The 25,472-nt window shown below is 38.6% G+C and overlaps 1 protein-coding gene across 2 annotated transcripts in view; it reads right to left on the bottom strand.

Moving 5' to 3' along the window:
- Positions 1-25,472, bottom strand: part of PIR (pirin) — an 87,263-nt gene that overhangs the window by 6,520 nt on the left and 55,271 nt on the right. Inside the window, exons 6-8 of one of the 2 annotated variants that reach the window (XM_037157528.2) lie at positions 21,846-21,930; positions 12,808-12,852; positions 4,259-4,341 (exon numbers count right to left, since the gene is read on the bottom strand). In XM_037157528.2, the coding sequence (XP_037013423.2) occupies positions 4,259-4,341; positions 12,808-12,852; positions 21,846-21,930 (213 nt within the window). The remainder of the gene's footprint in view (positions 1-4,258; positions 4,342-12,807; positions 12,853-21,845; positions 21,931-25,472) is intronic. The other variant, XM_037157529.2, reaches the window with a different exon arrangement.

Genomic DNA, 25,472 nt, shown 5'->3' with positions numbered 1-25,472 from the left:
AAAAAAAAGCACAGTTATCAAAAAAAAGGTTTATCCCCTAATAAACCTCTGGTGAAAATTTAGTGTGAATCCATAGACATTTGAAAGAAAAGTATCTTAGAAAAACAGTTCTGAACATTGGCACTACATGGATTATAATTTAATCTGAAAGAAAATGTCACCGACCAGTGTTTTGAAGGTGTTTTTTGGAGGGCAGATGCACTTGAGTTTTAGGGTCTAGGGGCAGAGAAGAGGGTTGGGCGTTTTGAGAGAAGGAAAGAGGAAAGGCTAGCCTTTGGTGTCATGGATATGCTGGCTTCTAAGACTGAGTTTTTCAGTTCAGAAGATGCATCTTTTGTGAGCAACAGACTTATCCTACGGTTTATGTATTTTAGAATGATAATGTTTTAAAAATTAGAGTCTTGATCCTTTTGATATTACTCTAATCAACTGATGACTTTCCATTTATCATTCAGACAATAGGATAAAAGGGCACTTGCATTTGGTCTGAGGTGAAAAATGCTGCTGTTGCTGGGTGTTGAGGAATTCAGGGGTTTGGTTTCTCATTTCAGAAATCTGAAGGATGGTCCAAGCTTCTTTTAATGACTTTTCCACAAAATTAACCTCTGAGCGGCCCCTTCTGCTGTAACCTAAACCAGATGTTTTGTGTCTTTTACTGCTTTCTTAAATGTATCTTTTCTCTTTCTTTAGTGAAAGCTGATAATTCTTCTGAATATTCGGTAGAGTGCTGATGTGGATGAAAGTTCCAATTGCTGTCATCTTGAAAAATTCTTTGTCTATGGTGAGTGACCTTATGTACAGTCACAAATGATGGAAATCATGCAAGAGCACAGAATGAAAGACCTATTTAAGACATGAGTCCCTGTGTCAGTCTAAGTGAATGCCTTTTGGGGCGTTTGATGGAAAACCCCACACAAAGGTATCAGGGGCCCACTTACTGCTTCACGTAATTTAAAATCAAACTAACATCCAACTAAAAATCCTGATCTTTTGGGGCCCAACCATGTGTTTTATTTTATACCCTTTTGGTTTTATTTTGTTTTGTTTTTTACTTTTGTATACATTCTCAAAGTTCCTAGTTCAGAGTTAGGCCCTTCTATGTTCATTCAATAATTTATTTTTACAAATTGGGCTTGTTATTCCATAAATCTTATTGTCGAAATATATTTTGGGTTCCATTGATAGCAACAATAAATTATCCAAGCCCAGGTGAAGGCTCTATGATTCATTTAAGGTGGTGATAACTTTTAGGCTATGAGTATGTACTCAGTTTGTTTGATTGATTACTCTAGGAATGAACCTAAGGTCATGTTTTTGTTTCAGGAACATTTATTATAGTGATATATTACCCCCCAAAAAACTATCAGAAAGAAACTGACTTGTAGTATGACTTAATTGCCTGCAATTGTTCTTACTAGATTTTATTGTTTAAAATTCTTAGGTCAATTTGAAGGCAAAACAATGAACTATTATCAGGGTTTTTTTAAATTAATGCCTTGTTATGAATGTTTACACATAAAGAGGCAAAGAACTGGGTACTTTGTTTTAGTTTTATCTTCTCATCTTTATTTTCATAAAATGCTAATCTGTATTAATTTAATGAATTCCCAGTAAATGGTGCCAGCTAAAAAGTGTCATTACTCTCGAGTATGGTTTTGATGGCATCTCATGAGGAACTCATTGTCTACCTTGACACACTATGTTTGCTAATCCATGAGGCTTAAGACCTTCTCAATAGAATACTAGTATAAACGTGGGGCTGAAGGTGAGATGGAGCCTTTCATATCAAGCCCATGTGTCCCTGATCACGGAGCTATCCTGGCAACCAGAGTATGAACGGTGAACCAAAGTAGCACAGGGAGCCTTAGCTCTTGAAACAGAGGCTGTTTCAGGGTGACCAGTACAGTCCAGGATTAAATATCCAGGGTAGCCTGGATCCCAATCTTAAAGATCCCAATCTTTAAGAACTCTGAAAAAATGAAGCCATTCTGAAGTCATTGTGGTGGTTTGTGCTTCCTCTAAGAAGTCATAGAGTCTGGCTTCAAGACTCTTAAATCTAGCATAAACCAAGTCCCCTGCAATTGCTACCTGCCATGGAAGACTTCTGGGTTATGATCACAAGAGACAGCCCACCCTCTCAGTGCTAGAAGGAAGCCTGGGAATGAGTGTATCAACTCCTTATTCTTGACCACAAGTCAGTACAAATGGGATTCAGGGGAGCACTAGGAAGTCACACCTTCCTTCTTTATCTAATGCTTAGGCTAAACTGTTGTATAAACTGTTATGTATAAACTGTTATGTGCCCTAAACCTTAGGGCTAATGTTTGAATCCTCATTAGGTAACATGTATCTGGCATGACCATTCATTCATTAAGTTAGGTGTTTAGATCAGTGAACTTTCTGGCTACCATTCTTGGGTACCCAGTATATTCTAGACCAGTGATTAGCAATATTTTCCTCATAAAGAGCTGGAGAGTAAATATTTTAGGGTTTGTGGGCTATCCAGTGGGTCTTGCAACCACTCAACTCTACCATTGTGGTATGAAAGCATCCATAGAAAACAGCAATGAATGGGTGTGGCTGCTGTCCAAAAACTTAACTTACAAAAATAAATGGATTTGAATTTGGCTTATTGGACCCAACTTACTGACCCCTGTGCTAGATCTGGATTAGACCCCTGACATATGGAACTGCACATATTCTTTCTAACCATCCTATGCAGTTGGTGTCATTATTTCAATTTTGCAGATAAAGAAACTGAAGTTCAGAGAGGTTGAGGAATGTGTCCAAAGTCACATAGCTAACAAGTTGTAAAGCCAAAATCACACCTTCATGGTCCCATCTCCATTGTGATCTAAGGGGGACTTTCTACTCTTCCTGAATATAAGTAACACATGTCCATCTAAATGTTAATGTGTTCAAAAATACAACTTTTCATAGAAATCTTTATAATGTCTTGATGGCTCAGCCTATACATATACTCAGCAATAATTACAGAAGTACACATAACAGAATGATGTCCCCAAAGCCAGGCATGCTACTTATCAATAAATTGATGGTTTCAGCCAATTCTTTTCTATTCCACTGCCTCTCATCTTTTTGACTCCCCTCAGCACTTCTTTCTGGTGTTCCATTTTAGCTTTCAAATTATGAACATGTGCAATGTGCCCTCTGCTAAATTATAAGAAGAACTGAGGTTATCAAGTTAAACCAGATAGTATTACAAACTAATCTACTATCAGTAGGTTCTGGCCTATGTGTAGCATCCATGCCTCTTCCCTGCATTGGATTGAAGTAAATAGAATTGCCCATCTTTTGTAGGTCAAAAGTGGCAGTTTCACACAGTTCAACCTAATCATAGAGAGCATAGATGCTGAGATATGCATTTTATCTGGTACTCATGAGTTTTTCTGCTATTTACTTTTGCAATTCATGGTGGTATTACAAATGATTAAGGCAGTAGTAGGTGAGCAGCCAGGAAAGTGAGGGAAGATAGAATAATTCCTCAATTTCATTGCATTCTACAATGCCACTGTCAGAGGACCAGAAGTCAGTCAAATTCCCTCTCAACCAGTCACCACACTGAAATAGGTTTTATCCCTACTTTTCAAAGTTTATCTTTTCAGGGTCTTTTGCAAAATCATCTCTTCAATCTTCTTTATTAGAATGATGTAAAGCAGTCAGATTGGCTTCATAGGCTCACAAGATAGTGGGTGAGCGAATCACCCAAGGGAATGAAATAGACATGGGAAAGAAACTTGGTAACCTGGGGGGAAAAGCTCCTAAAATATCAGAAACTTTACATAAACAGAAGGGCTTTAACACAAAAGGACCGTGAAATACATCATATGTTTCTCTCAGTTCAAAATGGGGAGAACTTCCAAAGGTTTCTCTGTTAGCACATGCACATCGGTATTTATATTCCTGCAGGGTTTGATCCATTTTCACTTCTGCTAAAAATAAATTGATTGTATAAAGAAAATTAAGAGACAAGGAAGATGTGTTGCCTCTATATTCAAATTTCTATGAGTAAACAGTATGGACATAGACGATTCCTGAAGACGAGGAATCAGTATTGATAAAACCTTAAAATAAACTAATAGAAATAACAAGTTAATGAAAGGAGTTGATAAACTTGTGGCATAGTTTCTTTGCCCATGGAAGAGAACATTTTTCAGCTACACTGGAGATTCAGGCATTTTCCTGGAAACTAGTAGAAAGTACAAGTTCAGAAAAATTAAAGAGTTTTAATATTCACCTTGTTCTCTACCTGGACACTGTCACCTTCCCCCAGCACTGCTGTGTGATGTGGTTCTATTTTTTGTTGTGCATCATCAGGCCCTGCAAAAAAAAGGTCACCCACTAAATGTAATACTCATCACAGTATATTTATCACATGGTTACAAGTTTGGTGAAATACATAGCACTGTAATAGTCACTTAACTTCAGAAATAACAGACTTAGGATTCTTCTTAAATCTCTTGGTTGATTACATGTACAATGATTAAAGTCTGAAACTGGCTGGTTTTCATTGTAGAAAACATCAGGGAGTTGAACCTTGCATTGTGTTTCTACTTGCACCTTTAATGCCATGCCTAGTAGTTCAACTAATAAGCAAAGCCCTTAACATTACATGATAAGAAGAGTGTTTCCTTGAGTAAATTATAAACCTCATAATAATTAGGCATATTTAGGAAAATGAGTAAATGCCATCATTAATTCATTTTGACAAGTGTATATTGTGTACCTATAATTTCTAGTTCTGAGAAAATATAAAGAAATGCAAAGCACATTCCTTGCATACAAATACTTCAAAATCTCACTGGGGGAAACTAGATAATATTAACAAAATAGTCAGAGAATAATGTGTTGAAATATAAGTTGGATAGCTAGTGAACTATGAACAAGGCCTAATGTTAAATGCTGTGGGGAAATATTCAGGATGGATACATTTTTATTCCTTCTATACTGAGGCTCACAGATGAAATAATACAAGTGAAATTGTGCCTTAAAGACAACAATAAAGTCATAAGGAAAGTTTAATGAGAGAACAGAGACTGTAGAGGCTAATTCAGGTCTAGGGGCCCTCAGAATTTGTTGTGGATGAGTTAAGTCTTGAACAGAGCTCTACAGGATTAGAGAGACCTACAAAGGCAAAGCTAGGATGAAGAACATTCTAGACAAGAGGACAGTCTGTGCAAAGGTACAGTGCTGGGAATGTGCAGGGCATCTCTGAGGGATGGTGAATCTTCCACAATGGCTAGAAAATTCTTCCAGAAAGAATGATGGAAAATTAGATGGAAAAAAAAGTAGGTAGGAAACTAGGTCAAGGTGAGACTTGAGGTCAATGCCTATCCATATAAAATGGAGGGCCTTTGATAAAAGTGTGTGTGTGTGTGTGTGTGTGTGTGTGTGTGTGTGTGAGAGAGAGAGAGAGAGAGAGAGAGAGAGAGAGAGAGACTGAGAGAGTCAGAGACAGAAATAGAAAGAAATTGTCAGATCTGTGTCTTGGAGAAATAACTCTGGGATCAGAGCATAAAATAAATTATAGGGGGCAAGACTCAAGTTATATTGACCTATTTGGAGTTTTTTGTAATAGTCTAAGCGAAAATGAATGACATTCTGAACTGAGAGAGTGGACACATAAACACGGGGAATGATTTGAGAGGTAGAGTTAAGAAGGAATCGAAAGGATTTGGCAACAATAGGAGAGAGAAGAGTCTAGAAGCAGAATAATATAGTCTAGAAGCAGAGGGCACATTGCACATGTTCATAATTTGAAAGCTAAAATAGAACACCAGAAAGAAGTGCTGAGGGGAGTCAAAAAGATGAGAGGCAGTGGAATAGAAAAGAATAATATAATAATATAGAAGCAGAATAATAATACACTGAAGGTTACAACAGTGTAATCTTCAAGAGGAAGCTAGAGAATGGAGAAGCCAAAGCAGGATAGAACAGTCACATGAATGGACAACAGAAGGAAGATTCTAGGCAGGGTGAGGAGCCCATAAAGATGTCCAGGGGGCTGTACCCACAGGACAATAATAATCAATAAGGAAATATTTATTGAAATAAAGACAACAGCTTGAGGAGTTATTAAATGAACAGAAATATAACTTGTGAATTTTGTAAATGTTGCTTAGAATCCAAGTATAGCTATATTTTCTGGAGAAATCCTCCACTTTGGAGATAACATATATGAAGCAACAAGGTTCATTCTGATGCTCGCAAACATGAAATAGGATTCTCATAGGGCAGGAGTTCTTCACCTGGAGTCAATGTGTTCCCAAGGGGTCTGTGGATAGAATTCAGAGCAATCGCAATCATGAATGGAAGATACATTACATTTTTATTTTCACTAACACCTAACTGAAATGTGAGCATTCCTTTAGGCATAAATTTAGCCAACGAAGCACAGTATTAGCTGGACCAATGACTTGGTCTCCAGTAGAAACCACAAGTGTTTTCATGTCAAGTAGACTGGATGCTGGATTGTGTTATTCAAATGCCATTAGAGAAGCACACATATAACTATATCACAAATTTGTTCTTTTAACACATTAATGACTTCATTGAGTTTAAAAAAATACATCATTCAGAGGTGGGACCTTGGCAAATGTCAAAAGGGTCCATGGCATAAAAAAGATTATGAACCTCTGTCCCAGAGGCAGAGATGTGCTAGTTAATGTTTAAAACTAGCTTTTAAAATCAAGGGGGAGCACAAAACTTATTTGTAGTGTGTGCCAGTTTCTGTGGTGTAAGTGCTCCCACCGTGGCTAATTTTAAGCTACCAATGTGAGGCCAGAGAAGAGGTGCACACCACTAGAGGTTTCTTCTCCATCCAAGATTTAGGTCAACAAATGCCATGGAGGTGAATGATAGAACTGTTAGTTTTCTGCACATGCAAGGATTTTGCAGTAAAAGAAAGTTTCTAGACTCTAAGAATAATCTCATTTAAAGTTGGGCAATATTTTTAACTGTGATATGGAGCAGTATTTTATTACAGTGCTTTAGTGCAATTCGCTGGGAGCAACGAACTATGTCTCTACCTTCAAATAATTCATATGTAATACCTGTTGCTTACATGGTCTACTCCTGGCCTCTAATTTTATCATGAAGGATGGGTCCTGATACACAGACCCAAACAATGTATGCAGCCCCTTCACTATATTGTAATGCACTGTACTGAAAAGAGACAGCCCTCAAAAAGAGTGCCGGATTGGGATTTCTCTGCACCCCCTATGATAGACTCTGGTGTTCATTGGTCTGTAAGGAAATCTTTACTTAGAAACAGTTCGTGTTTTACTAACAACTCTAACTTCATATGAAATGGCATGTCTGCTCACTGTCCTTACTGATCTAGGAGAAGAAGCATAGTGTTGATTCTGAAGAGCACATTTATAATGCTTCCCACTAAAAGACACTGGAGTTGGGTTTCCAGGTTAATCATTCTAAGTGTACCTTAGCTGTTGTATTCTTTTATGAAACATTTAAAACAGGATCACAGAAAGCAGACTATTTCTATCTTCATGTCATTTCTATGCTAGTTCACCCATCTGGTTATCTCCGGAGTCCAAAATAGGTCTCAAAGAAAATATATTTTATTGTTTCTGACTACTTTCAATTACAAATAGAGCCAAATCAGATAATAAATAGTTTCCATTGGGAAGCTTTGCCAAGAATGTTAAATCTAATAGTGCAGTTAAGAAAAATTTAACTGAAAACAATTAAATTAAAATATTTTTTGTTTGCCTAAACAGTCATAAAAGGCGAAATACTTTCAAACATGTTTTAAAGTTAGTGCTGCATCTACAGTGGGTGATTAATTGCTGTGCGGCTTTTCCCCACATGCCAATTTTCCTTTTCCTTTGCTTCAAAAGAACGGCTGTCCTATGTATTCTATTTCACATGCTCTGCTACTAACATCATTGATTTTGATATCACCACTTTTATACATACAGTGGTAGCCTTCTTATCTAATTCAATCAAAATCATTAACTGAAAAACACAAACTGCCTGAACATTTACTTTAAATTAAAGTGTAACTATACCTTCATTTGGCAATTTTGGGGAATAAAGCCAAGTTAGGTCTGCTGATTCGACTGAAGCATCATCTTTCCTCATAAAGCATACATACAACGAGCCACTGAAATCCTCCTAGATTATTAGTTTCCCCCAATCTTTTACTGTCACCTCTCCCACATTAATTCAAGGCTTATCTATAGCAATTTATCTTTGCAAAGCATTTGACTTAGTTGTTGTAGAAAATCTCTTTTCACATTATTTCATGAATGAACATACTGCTCCATTAAATTGCATAATTGCAATTATTGGTGCAACTGGCATAAACAGATTTGAGAGCAATCATAACTACCAAGTTAATTTGGATCTGGCTGGATGGAGTAGCAATGGACACGTAGCCAGGAAGCTGGTCATTCTGGGTGTTCAAGCACCTTACTCAAGGTATTTACCATGGACTGAAGTACACGGGTGAGTCTAGCTCAGTTTGGGTAAGTGGAGGTCAATTCAGAGGCTTCTAGTGTGTTCACTTACCTTTACGAACATCCAGGAGCCATATCAAATTTGTTTAATACTACCCACAACCAGAAGCAAAGAACTAGCCACAAATAATTACTTATTTAAATAAGTCTGTGACATTTACTACTAGTTAATATTTACTACCTATAACATTTACCACCTGTATAAGCCAGTTAGCTGTCAGTTAAATAATCACACACAAATACTTTTAGATTTCTAAATATATTTTCTAAGCCCCAACAGTATACTTGATAATGGTCCTCCTAGGAGACTGGCATCGTGCATGATACACTGTTCCAAGCTTTAGAGATACAGGATCTAATTTTTTTATCCTTTTTAAAATTAACATGGATAATTACACGCGTTAAAGTGTAATGTCATTTTCATCACAGCTACAAGGAAGAGGTTCAGTGCTAGTATCCTTGGAATCTATTGGATTTCTGGCCACATAGTTATTATTTTCTTTGGATTTTTAAAATCATATACCGCAAAGATTTCAGCTGAAGGCTGGTCAAAGGACTGCCTGCCTCAGGAAAAAAAATTGTGTCAAAGGTAACTTTCTCCTGAACCATTTTTAAAGCTACTATTTCACAGTCAGCTTAGAAGGCTTGAAAAACAAACCCAATGTATCAAAAATTAAGAAGATCCCAGAAAAGCATAAGATATCTCAAATGCATACTTTTAAAAATAAGTGTTAAGTCTACTCATCTCACTTTATTTCTGTTAGCTCTTTCTTCGGGGTGTCATGAGAAGGCAATTACATGGCTCCTCCATACTCACCATGAAGTTGAAAATATCAGACCAACTCAGACAGCTCGTTCATATCCAGCATTTTCTACTGTTCAAAACTCTACCTATCTAGATTCAAACTGAATCTGTTGGTGTTCATCTTTTATGCAATTCTTGCATCAATTAACATTTTTAAGAGTACTCCTAAATCTCCACCTTATGGAATCTCCCCGGATTATTTTCTGATCCCAAAGTGTTGTCTGTTTATTCTATAGATTTTATAAATCAGCATATATTCAATAGCTATTTCTGCTTTGTCATTTCTTTTTTGGTGGTGATTTGTTCTTGCCCTTTTGTTTTTCTCATTAACATCTCTATTAGGGAGTGGGTAGAAGGAAAGGAGGGAGATAATATTCAAATGAGGTCATCTGGCCAGTCACTCACTGGCTAAAGCAGAGACCCAAGAGGCCAGTTTTGTGAGCTGAATTCTCTCCAAGGTTCAGTTTACTGTGGACAGATGCAAGTTCACTCCCACGCTACAGACTGTGACCCCGTTTCCTGCCAGATGTTTTGCACTTATGGCTCATGGTCACGAGGATGGACCAGGCCAGTGAGCAGAGATGACTCAGGAAAATAGGCCTCACCTACAAACAAATAGATGTGTAAGTCATTCTTCCTCCTTGAACTGTCGAGCTTTTTACTTGTAAATTCTTGGACTAAAGGTCTGTCAGAAAACAAGACTGTAACTACTGACTAGAATAGGTTTTGAATTATTCGTTAATTTTTCTCCTCTTTACCCTTACAATAACATTTAAACCAAAAATCAAATGTCACTTTTGTAGTACCCACATGCTAAGAAAGATTTTTACATTTTTAAATGGTTGAAAAATACCAAGAGTAGTATTTCATGATGTAACTGAATAGAAACTTCATTTCTTCAATATGATCTTTTCCTCCTGTCTTTGCTTTTGATTCAAACTGGCCTTGTCCAGCCTAGGAGCTCCCTGACTCACCTGCCTCCTTCTCCCTTGCACATCCACTCCTTTAATCACTAAGCCCTCAGGACAGTGAGGCTCTGATCAGCATCAAACAGTCTTAGGAGCAAAGCCTCCTCAGGTCTGTTGGTCACAGAGACAGAGTTTGTGTCAAACCAAAGGTAACCTGTAAGCCTGAGCTGTGTTTCAGCTCCAGGCCCAGAAAAGCAGAACATCCCCACGGACCACACCCTTGTGAAACCAGACAGTGCAGCCCCCCCGGCTGGCATCAGGACCAGGTGCAATGACCAGCTCCCCTTACCCTGGCACCAGCCAATCAGTAGAGACCATGACCCTAACTCCCCTAGTCACCATGATTAATGATTTTTCCCCATATAACCCATCCCCTAGAAGCCAGGAGGAGCCAGGTCTTACATAACAGCTCACCTGTGCCTCCAGGTTTGGCACCATTGCCTAAAATACACCTTTACTTTCTTCACTGCAAACTCCTGTTGTCATCTTATTAGGCTTTGACGTATGCAGGCAAACAAACCCCTTTAGTTCAGTAACAATAGCACATGCAAAATATTTGAAATTCACAACTCAGTGGCCATAAATACAGTTTTATTGGAACAGCTACTGCAATTGTTCCCATATTATTGTGGCCACTTTTATGCCACAAAGGCAGGAATGTATCACTTGCGTCTCAAACTGTATGGTCCACATTGATGAAAATATATGCTATCTGGCCTTTTACAGAAAGTTCGCTGTCCCTGCTTTTTCTCATTCTACATAAATATTTCTGGTATCCTTACCACCTTAGGAATCATGTGCTTTCTTTATTACTTTCTGTCTGTGCATTTTGTTTCTCTTAAAATCATTAGTCTGGGGTGCTACCTCCAAAAATGGTTTGTCCTCTTCCTTTTTTAAAGATTTTATTTATTTATTTTAGAGAGATGGGGAAGGGAGGGAGAAAGAGAGGGAGAGAAACATCATTGTGTGGTTGCCTCTAGCACATCCCCTACTGGGGACCTGGCCTGCAACCCACACATGTGCTCTGACTGGGAATCGAACCCGCGATGCTTTGGTTCTCAAGTGTGTGCTCAATTCACTGAGCCACACCAGCCAGGGCTGTACTCTCCATTTTTATTTAAAAAAAAAGAAAGAAAAAACACTACATGATACCCAAGATTTTCAAAAGAGCAAGATGCAAGTGATGCTTCTTCTCTTCCAGATGGTTAATATAGTTGAATGTGCGTGCACATGGGCCTGTGATACTACTACACGGTTTTTCACATTTTCTCAAATGCTAAAATAAATGAGTTTTGCTTCTGACCCACAACTGAAATATTGTTACTGAAAGAGGAGCTAAACCCATTTCTACTGTATACAAACCAAAATACATGGGTTTGTCTTACCATGATTTTCCTGAAAAAATCATTGCAGACAGTTGAACACCCCTTTTGGAAAAGATAAAAAGAATGGTTTCAGCCCCTGGCTGGTGTAGCTCAGTGGATTGAGCGTGGGCCTGCAAACCAGACAATCGCGGTTCAATTCCCAGTCAGGGCACATGCCTGGGTTGCAGACCAGTTCCCTGCAGGCCAGTTCCCAGCAGGGGACGCATGAAAGGCAACCATACATTGATGTTTCTCTCCCTCTCTCCTTCCCTTCCCCTCTAAAGATAAATAAATAAAATATTTAAAAAAAATAAAAAAAAATTAAAAAAAAAAAAGAATGGTTTCAATGGCTCTCAGTGTGGCCTTCAAGCCTTGAGCAGATATTATCAGTAAGCTATCTATCTAGGGTTGGAAGCGTACTACCCAAGGAGGTGGCCATGCGAGGGCCTCGGGAAGTTCACTGTTGAGAAGGCTAGCCTGCTAGAGTGGGGTGGAGTGCACTTAACTTAAGATGGTCTCTGAAATGGGATTGTTGGCCTGTACCTCGGAGCAGTCAGATATTCTGCCCACCCCACCCCACCCCACCCCCATCCACTCCACCTATCATTGTCCATGAGGCTCAAGAAAGGGAAGAGGGGAGGCTGATTCTCTTACTTTAGGTTTTCCCAGAAGCGTAGCCTTAAATATAGATTTGAATGGAAGGAATTTATTTGGGAGGAAGTCCTAGGAAACAGCAGTCCAAGAAAGGTAGGAAAGGAAAGGCAGACAGTGAAGGGTGTGGTATCAAGGACACAGCCACTGTGGGCCGCTGGAACATGATCCCACAGGAAACTCTAGGTAAAGGCCTCACATACAGGCTTCAGGGTTATCCCACCTGAGGGGTGAGGGAGCTTCCAGGGATATTAATTCCCTAGCACTGACTAGAGCAGATCAGCCTCCCAGGTCTCAGAGAAAGCCTCAGGCTAAGAGACACAGTGGCTACTGGCAGTTGGAAGTTCCACACTGGAGAGTTAGGATGACAAGCTAAATGGTATGGTCACTGCATTGTCCTTGCACAAAGAATATGGTGTTGTATTCAATTACATGAAAAAGTTCATCTTATGTTTCCTCCCCTTTAGTAGTTTAAATTACATTGCAGTTGAACCCAAAGCAACACATACATCACTTACCAATATACACATTCCCAGAGATGGTATAAATGAAGCTTGTCCACCCTGAAAAGGAACCAGCAACATTAAAATGCTAGTGGCCATAATACCAAAAGGAACAAAGATACAGCAATATATTGAACAATATCTGTGCATGGAAAATATAAACATATAAATTATATAACACATATAAAAGATAAACTTAGAGATAAAATCCTTTGTTTTACATATATACTTTAAAAGTTAAGTTTTGTGAGCCATTTACAACACACACTCACACATGCGCACATGCATCCACACAGCCCTAAACCTAAATGACTAGGCGCCAAGTGTTTTCAAGCCACACAAGGAGACAGTGTACAATTTGCTTAGCTATGTATGTGTATATATCTATACGCCAACAGCTGTATTAGCAAACACTGCCTTCCAGCTCTAACATCATGCTAATAACTGTAACACACCAGTCTGGCTTATTTTCAGTTCATTGTGCTTCTTTCTCTCCCAGAAGAGAATGTAGAAATGTGCTTTTATTTACTTAGTTGTACTTTAGTTTCCAGTGAACTCATTTCTTTTTATCTATCCTAAAATAGAGCATCAGATGCAGGGGTGCAGGTATGCATAATGTTTGGGGACACAAATGGACTTTGGGCAGCCTGTGTGCTCCCTGGAACTGTCCCCACAATTTTTCCAGTGTGGACACTCTTCTGTGAAAAGGGTACACGACATTCACCAGATTCCTACTGTGACCCATGGGGCCAAGAGCTCACAACCATGGACCAACTACCATTGGTTCTCTGAGCACCGGCACTTGATTTTCACGGACATTTAATTATTGTACCAATGGCCTAGGAGAGATGCTGCTGTGCCACTGAGAGACATGAATCTAGAAATGGCAAGCTCAAAATGGACTTAGGACATTACTCTGTGCCTTTGGTGGAAAACAAAAAGATCTGGGAAGTGAATGCAGAGCAGAGTTCAAGGTGGTAGGGCAGCGCCCTAACTGGAGTCTGTGAGAACCATGCAGTCATCAGAACAAAGGTGGGGGTGGAAGGGTCACAGAAGACATCTCTAGGGATGTGGATATGATGGCAGGTAGAGTGAAACATGCGACGGAGGCACAGAAGAAAAGGTCTAACTGATAAAACTTAACAAATTGAGTTTGGTTAAGAAAATCTGAAAGATGGCAAAACAAAGATACTTGGGTGGATGCCAAAGGATTATTTTTTCGCCCTTGTACTTCAATTTTCCCCTCTGAGATTTGACTAGAATAAGTTTTAAGGCCTCTGGAAGTAACACTCTCTGTTCATGGCTCATTCACACTTGTTCTCCCTCATTGACCCACTTGCCAGTCCTCTTAGCTACCAGTCCTCAGTCTACCATGATTTAGTGAACATTTACCACTCACTGTGGGTGGAGACAGGAAGAGGAATAAGGCACAGCCAAGTTTTCAGGTCATGTGACTTTGCAGAGGGAGGTTCATGGTAGATGCTGAAAATCCATGCTAACAATTCACAGCCCCGTTCCCCATGTCTTACCCTGACAGGCTTTGTAATGGATGCCGAACTTCCCTGGTCCTATTTAATCTGATTTGTAATAAAACTATGCAACAGAATCCCTTCCTTAGCTGCTTTTCAAAAAAAAATTCACCACTGAAATTGCTTACATTTATTTTTCAAAGTGTAAATATTTGTATTGGGTTTTTTGTTTTCATTATAAAAAGTAACACACATTAAAACTGGAAAATACAGACATGGGCAAAAGTAGGTTTCCAGTTGTGAGTGACATATTCTTGTGAGTGGATAAAGCTGCTGTAATAATCAGCATGTCCTTTTCCACATGAACAACTGGACACCTACTTTTGCCCATGCCTGTGTGTGTGATGTCACCCAAACAGGAAATGGTTCTGCAATCTTCAGACTTACCTGACAGGATTATTGTTAGCAATTCTGTATTTGCACTTTCAGTTTCTTTTATTTTTTTATGCACTCTATAGTGTCTGCTTAAGAACTAGAATTAACAATGATCTGTTTTGGGTACATTTTCATATCAAAATGTGCAGAAATAACTCTTCCTTGGGAAAGACTGCAAAACATCCCATTCTAAGGATATGTTGTAATTCGTGTAAGGTATATGGTATAAAGTAATGATTTCCAAGTTTGACAGACTCACAAAGTTTTCAATTGCTCAGCTGGGTTTTCGTCTGGGATTATTTTGATTGTTCTAATCTCATCTCTCCTCTGTCCCATTCATTCCTACTCACCTTCCATGCAAAGTAGTCTATACATAATCGCCTAGGTCTGTTTTGTTTCACTTTTTATCTTCTTACATGATCCAAAAGAACTGAATATCTGCTGAAAGGTAGGGTCAAGCCAATTTATTAAGTATATGTGCCTATTTTTGTTCTGTGAAACCATCTTCTACTAGAAGGATAGTGTCTATCTTTATCAGTAATAACAATTCATGTTACTGATTGGGAGGCATAGAGTTTAGAGGGACTGAAATAGGAGCAGGAGGATGATCTCCTTTTTTCCTTCTTTTTAACATGTTGTCCCTCTGTACTTGCTTCTATTAAACTTTGTTTAATGTCCATCAAGCACTGTTTCTTAAAACAAGAGTCAAATTGTGTGAATGCTTATTATATGTTTAAGAGCCACCATATTTTACTAGAATTCCTTCTCCGCTAAGGGCAGAATTGTATCAGCAAAGAGTTCTCTTGTGACATTTTCAAATCCTTCTCCACTTTCTATCTTCTCCTACCTCCCTCCCACTTTGATGTCCTGCACCAGCAATTGATACCATCCCCACATTTTTATGGTGCCGTCAGAGGTCACTGGCCCTACAGTTCCTGTCTTCTACAGATGTCCTCTCTAAACTCCTGGCTCTTTGGAGTTGGGAAGCTCTTCCCTTCCCTCGGGCAATAACAAAGAATATGAATTGGGATAGAGGTCACATTTCACCTCTGGCCCTGTAGGATGGTTTAATCAGTAACACATTTAAGTCAGAACTCCTTTAGTCAAATGTAAAAAATGTAACTTTTCTTTTCAATATGTAAATCATTTTCTGTGGCATTTGCTCTCATTGCTACCAAGGTTCCCAAATCTTGCAAAGGTCCCTAGGGACAGCTTTACTTGGATTACATTCCTTGCCTCAATCCACCTCATTTTCCTCCTGCCTGTGAGTCTTAGAGTTCATTAGTTCAATGAATTTCACAACCACTCCTTACACATATATGTGTGGAGATGTAGCAAAACATGGCCTGGTGACACACCAGACCCTTTACAAATTCAGCTCTGGGTAGGGAAGGAGAGAGGGAAAAAGTGAGGGAAATGTGGCTAAGGAGAGAACGAACCTCTCTCCAAACTCTGGGTCACACATGTGGCCAGCCCCCAGTGCTGCTTTCTAAGAGACCTGCCCCCCAACTGTGTTCAGAGTGGGCAAGCAGCTCCCTCACCATGGACCTCATGCCTGGCCTGCTGAGGTCCTCTCCTTCCCCTCCTTACTCCACCAAATTATTTCAAGTTTTATTTTGAAATAATTTCAGACATACAGAAGAGTTTCAAAAATAGTACAGAGAATGACCATCATTCACCCAGATTCTCCAAAAGCTAGCACGTTATCCCATATGTACTTTATTATTCTTCTCTTTAGAAATATATGTCATTCTTTTCTTCTGAAATATTTGAGAGCATACTTGCAGACATCATACCCCTTTACCTTGAAATAATTTTCAGTATGAATGTTCTAAAAACAGATATCTTTTTATAGAACTATAGTGTTCTTATAAAAATTATGAAATGATATAGTATCAGTGAAAAAATTATGACCATTAATACAATACTACTATGTATGTACAGATATTCCAATTGTGCCAGTTATCTCAGTAATGCCTTTTATGGCAAAAAGAAACAAAAATTTCAAGGCAAGTTCCAATCTGGGTTTACTTGCTGCATTTAGTTGCCATGTCTAATCTCTTTTCATCTAAAACATTCCTCAGTATTTTTCTTTCCTTAAAAGTACAGACCAGTTATTTTGCAGAACAGGGGTATCCAACGTTTTGGCATCTCTGGGCCACACTGGAAGAAGAAGAGTTGTCTTGGACCACACATTAAATACACAAACACTAACAAAAACTGATAAGCCATGAAAAGGTCTGTGCATAATTTTCTTGAGATCCACCTCCACAGATAAGCAAAAAAGTCTTCACATAATAACCCTATTATGAAGCAGCCCTTTTGATAATCTTTTAAAATCATCAAGCAGTTTCCAAGTTTGTGATCACTAATACAGAAAATGTACATATCTAAGCAATAAAACTTAGTATAAAATTTAGTAATAAAACTAAGTAATGTTTTAAGTAAATTTGCGATTTTGTGTTGGGCTTCCTTCAGCCATTCTGGGCTGCAGGTCGGACACCTCATGACTTGGTTTCCAAGGAGCAAAATAACACAACAGTGATGGGCTGTCACTTCTGAGATTAGGTTACATAAAGGCTCCGGCTTCCATATTGCTAACCCCTTTTGACACTCGCACTTGCTGGCTTGGATGAAGCCAGCAGCCATGCTGTGAGCTGTGCTATTGAGAGGCCCATGTGGCAAGGTCCTAAGAGTGGACTGCAGCCAACAACGTTCAAGAAACTGAATGCTACCAACAACCCCATGGCTGTGACTTTGGAAGTGCACCCTTTCCCTTTCAGCTCTGGGATGACTGCAGCCCTGCCTGACACCGTGATTGCAGCCTTGTAAGGGTCCCTGATTCAGAGGACACAGGTAAACAGTAAGACACCATGAGATAATAAATGTTGCTTCAAGCCACCAGGCTCTAGATATATTGATAGATAACTACTACAAGTAAGATTTATTTAAACATATCTTAATGTGGTTTACTGAGTAGCTACCATATGCATGGCATTAAAATCTACTTTCTGAAAAGTGTTTCGAAGCATTTATTTCTTTTCCCCAGTTTTACTAAGATATCATTTGTGTGGCTCCTTACCCTTTGTCCCTGTTGAAGGTAAACATAGAAGCAAAAATGTATTAATATTTAGGAGGGTGCATTCATTTTTCTATTGGTGCTGTAACAAATTGTCATAAACTTGGTAGCTTAAAAAAATAAAACTTTATTATTTTACAGTTCTGGAGGTCAAAAGTCCAAAAATGGGTTTGAATCATGTAAAATCAAGGTATCTGTCCTGGCTGGTGTAGCCTCAGTGGATTGAGCGTGGGCTGCGAACCAAAGGGTTGCAGGTTCAATTCCCAATCAGGGCATGTGCCTGGGTTGCGGGCCAGGTCCCCAGTGGGGACCACGTGAGAGGCAACCACACACTGATGTTTCTCTCCCTCTCTTTCTCCTTCCCTCTCCCTCTAATAAATAAATAAATAAATAAATAAATAAATAAATAAATAAATAACCTTCAATAAAAATCAAGGTGTCTGCTAGGCAGGCAGTGTTCCTTTCTGAGGTTTTATGTGAGTGTTATTTCCTTGCCTTTTCTAGCTACTACAGGTGGCCTCGAAATCTTGGCTGCTGGCTTCCTTCCATTTCAAAAGCAGCAACTGCATCACCCTGACCTCTGCTTCCATTGTTACACCTCTCTCTCTCTCTCTCTCTCTCTCTCTCTCTGACTCCTGTCTCTGTCTTTTATTTACACAGATCTTTATGATTATATTGGGTCCACTGGATTATCCAGGCTAATCTCCCCATCTCAAGATCCTTAATGTATCCCCCTTGTCATGTAAGGTAACATAATGACAACTCGGATATTTTGATGGAGTCATTATTCTGCTGTCCTTTCACTGTTCTTCTTTTTTATCTTCTTTTTTTAGGTAAGTCCCTTTAATATTTCATATAATAAGGGCTTGGTGATGATGTAGTCCTTGAATTTGGTCTTATCTGAGAAGCACTTTATCTGTCCTTCCATTCTAAATGGAGGGGTAGGCTATCTATTTTCTAAAGAAAGTTTGTTGATTGACATACATATGCATATACTGTAAAGTTACAATTAAGGGAGGTAAAAACAGGCTTACAAAATGAATTTTCCCATACCTTAACAATTCTCCTTTTTTTAAACATCCTGGATCATGTTTTTTAAAAAGCTAGTAGCAGAGGCGCTCTGAAGGGAGATGGGGAAAAGAGAGTGGCTGTTGACGGCCAAATCATGATGCAGTCAGTCAGAAGACAAACGGGACATGATGACCAGAAGCCACAAATTTCTTGGAAAAGATTAATATTTTCCTAGAAGTACAGATTTATGTCCTTCCAAGTGAATGATAACAAACAATGCTATCTGTACATCACTTCACAGCAAGGAAAATTGGACTGCATAGCAAAAGATGGTAAAAGTCACAGAGAGAGAGAGAGAGAGAGACACTACTTACTCTTATTTTAGCCAAGAAATTACATGAAAAATGTGTGGCCAATGTGAAAAGAATCTGGTACTGTCAGAGACTTGACAAATTGGATTATTTGTAAGTGATGTACCATGCAGCTCCATTCCTGATATTAACTGCCTTCCAAAATCATCACTGCATGAAACATCTGTTTTCTGCAAGATTAGCACAGCTCCACGGAAACGTGCCTTGCCCGAAGGAAATAAAGACAAGGTAAAAATCAATTCCAATACTATTTATGGGAAGGAATTCAGAAAAAATAATTTAGTCTCATGAGAAATGCTTTCCGTCTCCCTTAATGGGTCACCCCTTGGGAAACGTGCATTTTCCTGGTATAGGAATGGGATGGTAACAGTGTATGCCTCTATCTCTAGCCAGCTCATTTGGTAATGAAACAACGAAGTCAACATTAGTTAGATTGCAAAACTTATGCCAAAATCCAAACATAACCCAGATATCCATGTCAGGTCCACTTACCATGAGTAACAAAGCAATCAAAATATTATAAACAAAACAGTGGATGCCATAAAACATCCAAATACAATTAATTTAGACAGGCCTTGGATTTGACAATAGAATTTGACCTGGACACAGAGACCCACCTCAGAATGAAAGATACATACAGACTAAAAGTAAAGGGTTGGAAAAAGAGATTTCATACAAATGGAAAGGTACTTTTAAACAAAGACAGAGGGTGAACTTGGCTTAAAGGACTTGATAATAAAATTTGTACAGCAGAATTTTATCAACCAATATGTCTGACTCCAGGCAGCCAGAACTATCATGTCTATAAAATGTGTCATAAGATCTGAATTGTTTGTTTGGTACTAGACAGAGAAGCCTCTAACTTTGGATATGTCACCTAATGCAAGCAAGAACGAATGTATGTGTGGGTGTGAGAGAGAGAGACAGACAGACAGAGACAGACAGAGAGAGCACTATAACTAGAAGTGATGTCTTAGAAGAGAAGGAGCTTCTGCTTCATTGCTTGGTTTATAAAAGATTTGTTTAAAGTGGGTTTGCAGTGACTCAACAATAAATGTACATTTCTAAGTTACTTGCTTTTGTTTCCTTCCAAAAACTGTTTTTGAAAATTAATCTGACTTTCAAAATTTGTAGTAGCAAAATAATACAGAAGTACAACTCTGCTATCAGATAGATACGCATTCTCTCATGAAGCCACACAGAGTGGTAGAACAAAAATTGACATGAACTACGTATAGCATTGGTGGGAGCATGGAGAAACTGGTAGAAGCCTAATGAAAAGTGTGACTGCGTTTTGGAATGCTACTTGAAATCATCTTTTAAAAATTAAATGTATGTATACCTTGTGAGCATCCCTGGAAACCTGAAACATCAAAATAAGCCCCCATATGGAAGGACACAAGTACAGGGATATGCACTACAGACCAGTGAGCAGTGGCCAAGGGCTAGGAACAAAGGGACTGCCCACTGATAGGAAATAGCTAACTGTGTTGCAGTCAACCCATGCCATAGAATGCCATCATTCGAGAGAGCCACATGAGCAGACTGGGAAGAATGTCCATGAAGTATAGTCTAATCAAAAAAGCTACTGGTGTAGCTCAGTGGATTGAGCGTGGGCTATGAACCAAAGGGTCTCCAGTTTGATTCCCAGTCAGGGCACATGCCTGGGTTGCGGGCCAGGTCCCCATTGGGGACCACATGAGAGGCAACCACACACTGGTGTTTCTCTGTCTCTTTCTGCCTCCCTTCCCATCTCTCTAAAAAAAATACAAAATGCAAAAATGTATTTATAATACAATTCCATTTTAGTAAAGCCATGAGAAAATAACCCCATATATCTGTGTATTCACATGTATATATATGTCATTATACAAATGTAAGTGTGGACAAAAACACAGCAAGATCTAATTCAAGAACACATCCAGATCTGAGATATATAGAGGAGGTACTGTGATGGGCTGATAAGGGAGAAAAAAGGAAAGCAGGGACGCAAATTCTAAAGTAAAAGAAAAAAGTTAAAGCGTGTGGGCTATCACATATGTTGTTATAAAAATTATGTATAAGGGTAGGCATATGTTTAAGTGAATTAATTAAAATCTTTTCTGTATTTAAAAATAGCCAGAATGAAAAACAACCCAAAGAAGAAAACAATGGCTCTGAGATTAATGCCTAATGACTTCAGGTTCAACAATTTTTTTAATAAATAAATGCTTGGGAGTTTTCTAATTATTCTTCGCATTTAAATGTTGCCCTAAACATAAGTCTTCCATAGTGATACCTTTATCAAAAGATGCATGTATCTCAATCAAGGATGCACTTGTTCATAAGTAACAAGATCAGAATTTGCCTCCAGGAACACTGGATACCAACAGCAGTCAGGAAGTCCAGAGATGTGGCTAAAAGTCCTGTCTTGTCCACAAGCCTTTACATGGCTTTGACACTTTGCTGACTCTCAGGCCTTAGTGTTCATACCTGTAACATGATGAAGGTGGCCCAGATGGTCCTGCCCCAACAACCTATGCCCTAACTTGAAAGGTCCCATCAATACTGGCTAGTTTAAACATCATAAAATCTAAACTAAAGTCATAGAATTTTGTGCTGAGTTTAAGAACCAAGTGCATTCTAGAGAAAGTGGCCCCCTGTGTTTTTTTTCCTGAAATGCTCACTAAACCCCAGAACCCTTCATACCTTTAGGAACAGGCTGGGAATGCTTCGCTCCTTGGTCCAGTTTGAAGTCCAAATATAAGGTTGGTGTGCGAGTATAAACCTTGGACTGAAAAGAGAGGGGGAACAATTGGCGTCTTTCCAAGAATAAGGTTCTTCCTTACTCCAGCTGGGCCCTTCTTGATGGGCCCAGGGCCTGAATCCATTATACATACAATTCTTCCTTTGGATACATGCTATTAAAGCAGGGGTGGGATGTCAGGTGCTGGATGGTTTGCAACTAAAGTCTCCTCTTAAGGGTCCTGGTCTAAAAGTTAGCCTTCCTAGCTTTACAATGTGGTTGATGAGCTATCATATTTCAGGATGATAGCTACCTCTCAATAGCCATTTCTCAAATATGGTCCAATGTTAATAGTTTACTGGGCAATCGTTGCTCCAAATTTCCCACTTCCAGTCTTCCACTTGATATGGCAAGTCATCTCTCATCCAAATGTATGTTTCTTCCCCAGATTTCAATAAAGCCACATGTATTTTGAAATACAAGGTACCAAAAAGTGACCTGTAAGTATTTTTATTTGTTCTAACTTGGCCCTCTTGCAAAAAAAAAAAAAAAAAAAAGAAGGTAGTCTACCATTGCTGGCTTGAATAAGCCATGACTCCAAATGCAAGAAACACAAACATTTATGGGATTTTCCATTGTACACAGTGGCTTTGATTCTGTCAATACTTCAGTAGAGTTTGTAATTCAATATGATACCATTCTGAATCACTGGCATAGAGCACAATCCAAGGGATTAACACTGTTGCTGCAAATTTGAGATGCTTCATTGTTTATCACAGAGCTCAAGTGGTTCTGTCCTACTTTTTTAAACAAGATACACACAAAAAAGTGAAAAACACCTAATGCTAAATTTGGCAAGGATATAGAGTAACTGGAACTTCCATACACTGCTATTGAGACTATAACTTGGTATAAATACTTTAGAAAACTGCTTGGCAGTATGTAGTACAGATAAATACGTGCAAAATCTGTGACCTAGCATTCCAACTCCGAAGTGCATTCCTGAAGTCTTGGCTGGGTAGATCAGTTGGTTAGGGCAGCATCTCAATACACCAAGGTTGTGGGTTTGATCCCTGGTCAGGGCACATACAAGAATCAAAAGTGTATCCCCAGTAGAAATGTTCACCTAAAGTCATATACGTGAATCTTGATAGTGACCTTTTCAGTAAGATGCAAAAGTTGGAAATAGTCCAAATGTCTTTAATGATAAAAATGGTAAGTGAATTGTAAATGCGTACACAATGGAATACTACACAGGAAGGAGAATGAATGAACCCAACCACATGCAATAACTCAGATGAATGTCACAAGCATAATGCTGAGCACACGAAGGCAGACAAAGAATATAACATATCATATGATTCCATTTCTCTAAAGTTCAAAACGAAGGAAAAATAATCTATGGTGTTAAAAGTCAGAAAAGTGGTTATCTTGGGCAGGTTAGTAACTAGATGGTATTCAAAATGGGGCTCTGGTGTCTGACAATGTTCTACTTCTTTTCTTTGTCATTTTTTAAAACATTTCTGTAAAATTTACCTTTGTGAAGTTGCAACTTAAACACAATGAAATGCACAAATCTGAAATATACAGCTGAAACTTTTGCTACACTTTGCCTTTTGCCTATATACCCATATCAAGCCATAGAAAACTATCACACCAGAAGGTTTCTTTATGTCTCTTTTGAGGAATTACCACCTAAACTAATTTTCCCAATTAAAAAATTGTACAACATTTAAAAAATATCATTGATAGACAATACATGGACTATTTGAAAGTGCACTGTTTGATACATTTTGATATGTATACATCTGTGAAAACATCAATCAAGACAATAAGCATATCCACCAGTCTCAACGGTTTTCCATGCCTCTTTGTAATCCCCCCATGCTATGCTTCCTTCCTCTCCAATCCCCCAGCAACCATCAAGTGCATTTTGTTGAAATTTATATAAAGGAAATCATACACGTGTAATTTTGGTCTTAATTTATTCAATAATTGTGCTCTGTTTCTTGACCTGGCTTCTGATTTCATGGCTATGCTCACTTGATGAACATGCACTGAGCTGTATACTTGATTTGTACGTTTTTTGTATACGTATTCTATTTTAATAAAAGCTTATATTTATTAAAAACATGAATGTGTAAATAAACCACAAGAGAGAATCCAGAGCCCAGAATTATTTTCTCCTTAATAAAGGCATGGTTTTGCAGAGAATAATTATGTAAACCCCACAAAAACATGGACATTTCTGCCTTTTTCACCCAGGGCCAACCTACTGTGCCTATCACATAGTAGGTGTTCAACAAATATTTACTGAATGTTTCCTAATGGGAAATCTCATGTATAATAACAAATTTATTTATAGTATATGTAGGATATTCATCAATATTTTTACCTGCGTGCAGCAAAATGCCTCTTTTTCAAGAAGAGTGATTTGGTATGGTGGAAGGGTACATCTGTACATTCAATTTTGGAATAGAGATTTATAAATAATGCTGTCAGAAGACTGTTCCTTTTTCTATAAATGTCTCACATACTGAAGCTTTGGGCTTTAAATGGTCTGGTAGGTTGTTTTACATGGCCTAGAAGGTCAAGCTGCATCAATATAGCTTCAAAGACAGGAAAAGCACATTTCCTTGCGTACACATAAGTGAAACCAGAAAGTCCTATGACATCAAGTGCAGCCTGAAGCCAAAGATTCACAATCAGTCTGAAGAGCCTAAAACATACACAACCACAAAGGCAGCACCAGCATGACGCAGGAGCTAATTCTCTAGAATCATTAGGTGTGTAAGGCACCATGTGGAAAGAATCTGGTGTGTCTAATGAAGACTTCTAAAATTACCTCTAAAAAGATCAAGGGTAAATGTCATGTAATATCAGATGACTCCTCTCTCTGGACAATATTTTGCTCTCTTCCATGAAAGGAATGCCTGTGTGGTTTACATCTTTCCAAACCTCTGCCTCAGTGGCAAATGCAGCATCCCTGCCTATAGCAAAGAGATTCATCACAAAGAGGTTTTTATTTAATCTTCACTAATATTCTCCCAAAATGTATCATCAAATAATCTTGAACTAGTAACCAGGAGTCTTTGATGCTAGGATTGCTTTCCTTGCTCAAAACACTTTTCTGCTGGGATTAGTTCACTCATCTGAAAATCTTGTGTTGAGACCCACTGATGTTGAAGTCTAGCTCTGATTCTGAAATCGTGAATCCAAAAATGAATGTTTTCCACCAGGTTTTAATTTTTAAAATTCCCTTCTGATTTCTCAGAGTAGAGCCTTAGAAAGGTGAGATGTGGCCAGGGTGATGGAGAGCAACTAGGGCTGTGGGGACTGAGTGGGGGAGCCACTGATCAGTTCACTCTATTCTTGCCCTCAAACTCAGTCATCAATCTTGCCCTCTGAGCTAGCTCTTTTTCTTTTCTTCCTGCCTCCAGCTTCTCCACCTAATGTGTATTGTCCAAAAAAGTAGTAATTTCTCTCTCTAAGACTGCAACAACATAGATGCATGTACGTGTGCACAAAACACTCACAGAAGTCTGTACTTATATATTCATTTATAAAAACTTTAACAGAAATCAATGAGA

This window comes from Artibeus jamaicensis, unplaced genomic scaffold, assembly GCF_021234435.1.
Source record: "Artibeus jamaicensis isolate MK-2021 breed Jamaican fruit bat unplaced genomic scaffold, CSHL_Jam_final scaffold_1283, whole genome shotgun sequence".
NCBI lineage: Eukaryota > Metazoa > Chordata > Mammalia > Chiroptera > Phyllostomidae > Artibeus > Artibeus jamaicensis.
This window is presented reverse-complemented; position numbering and strand designations above follow the sequence as displayed.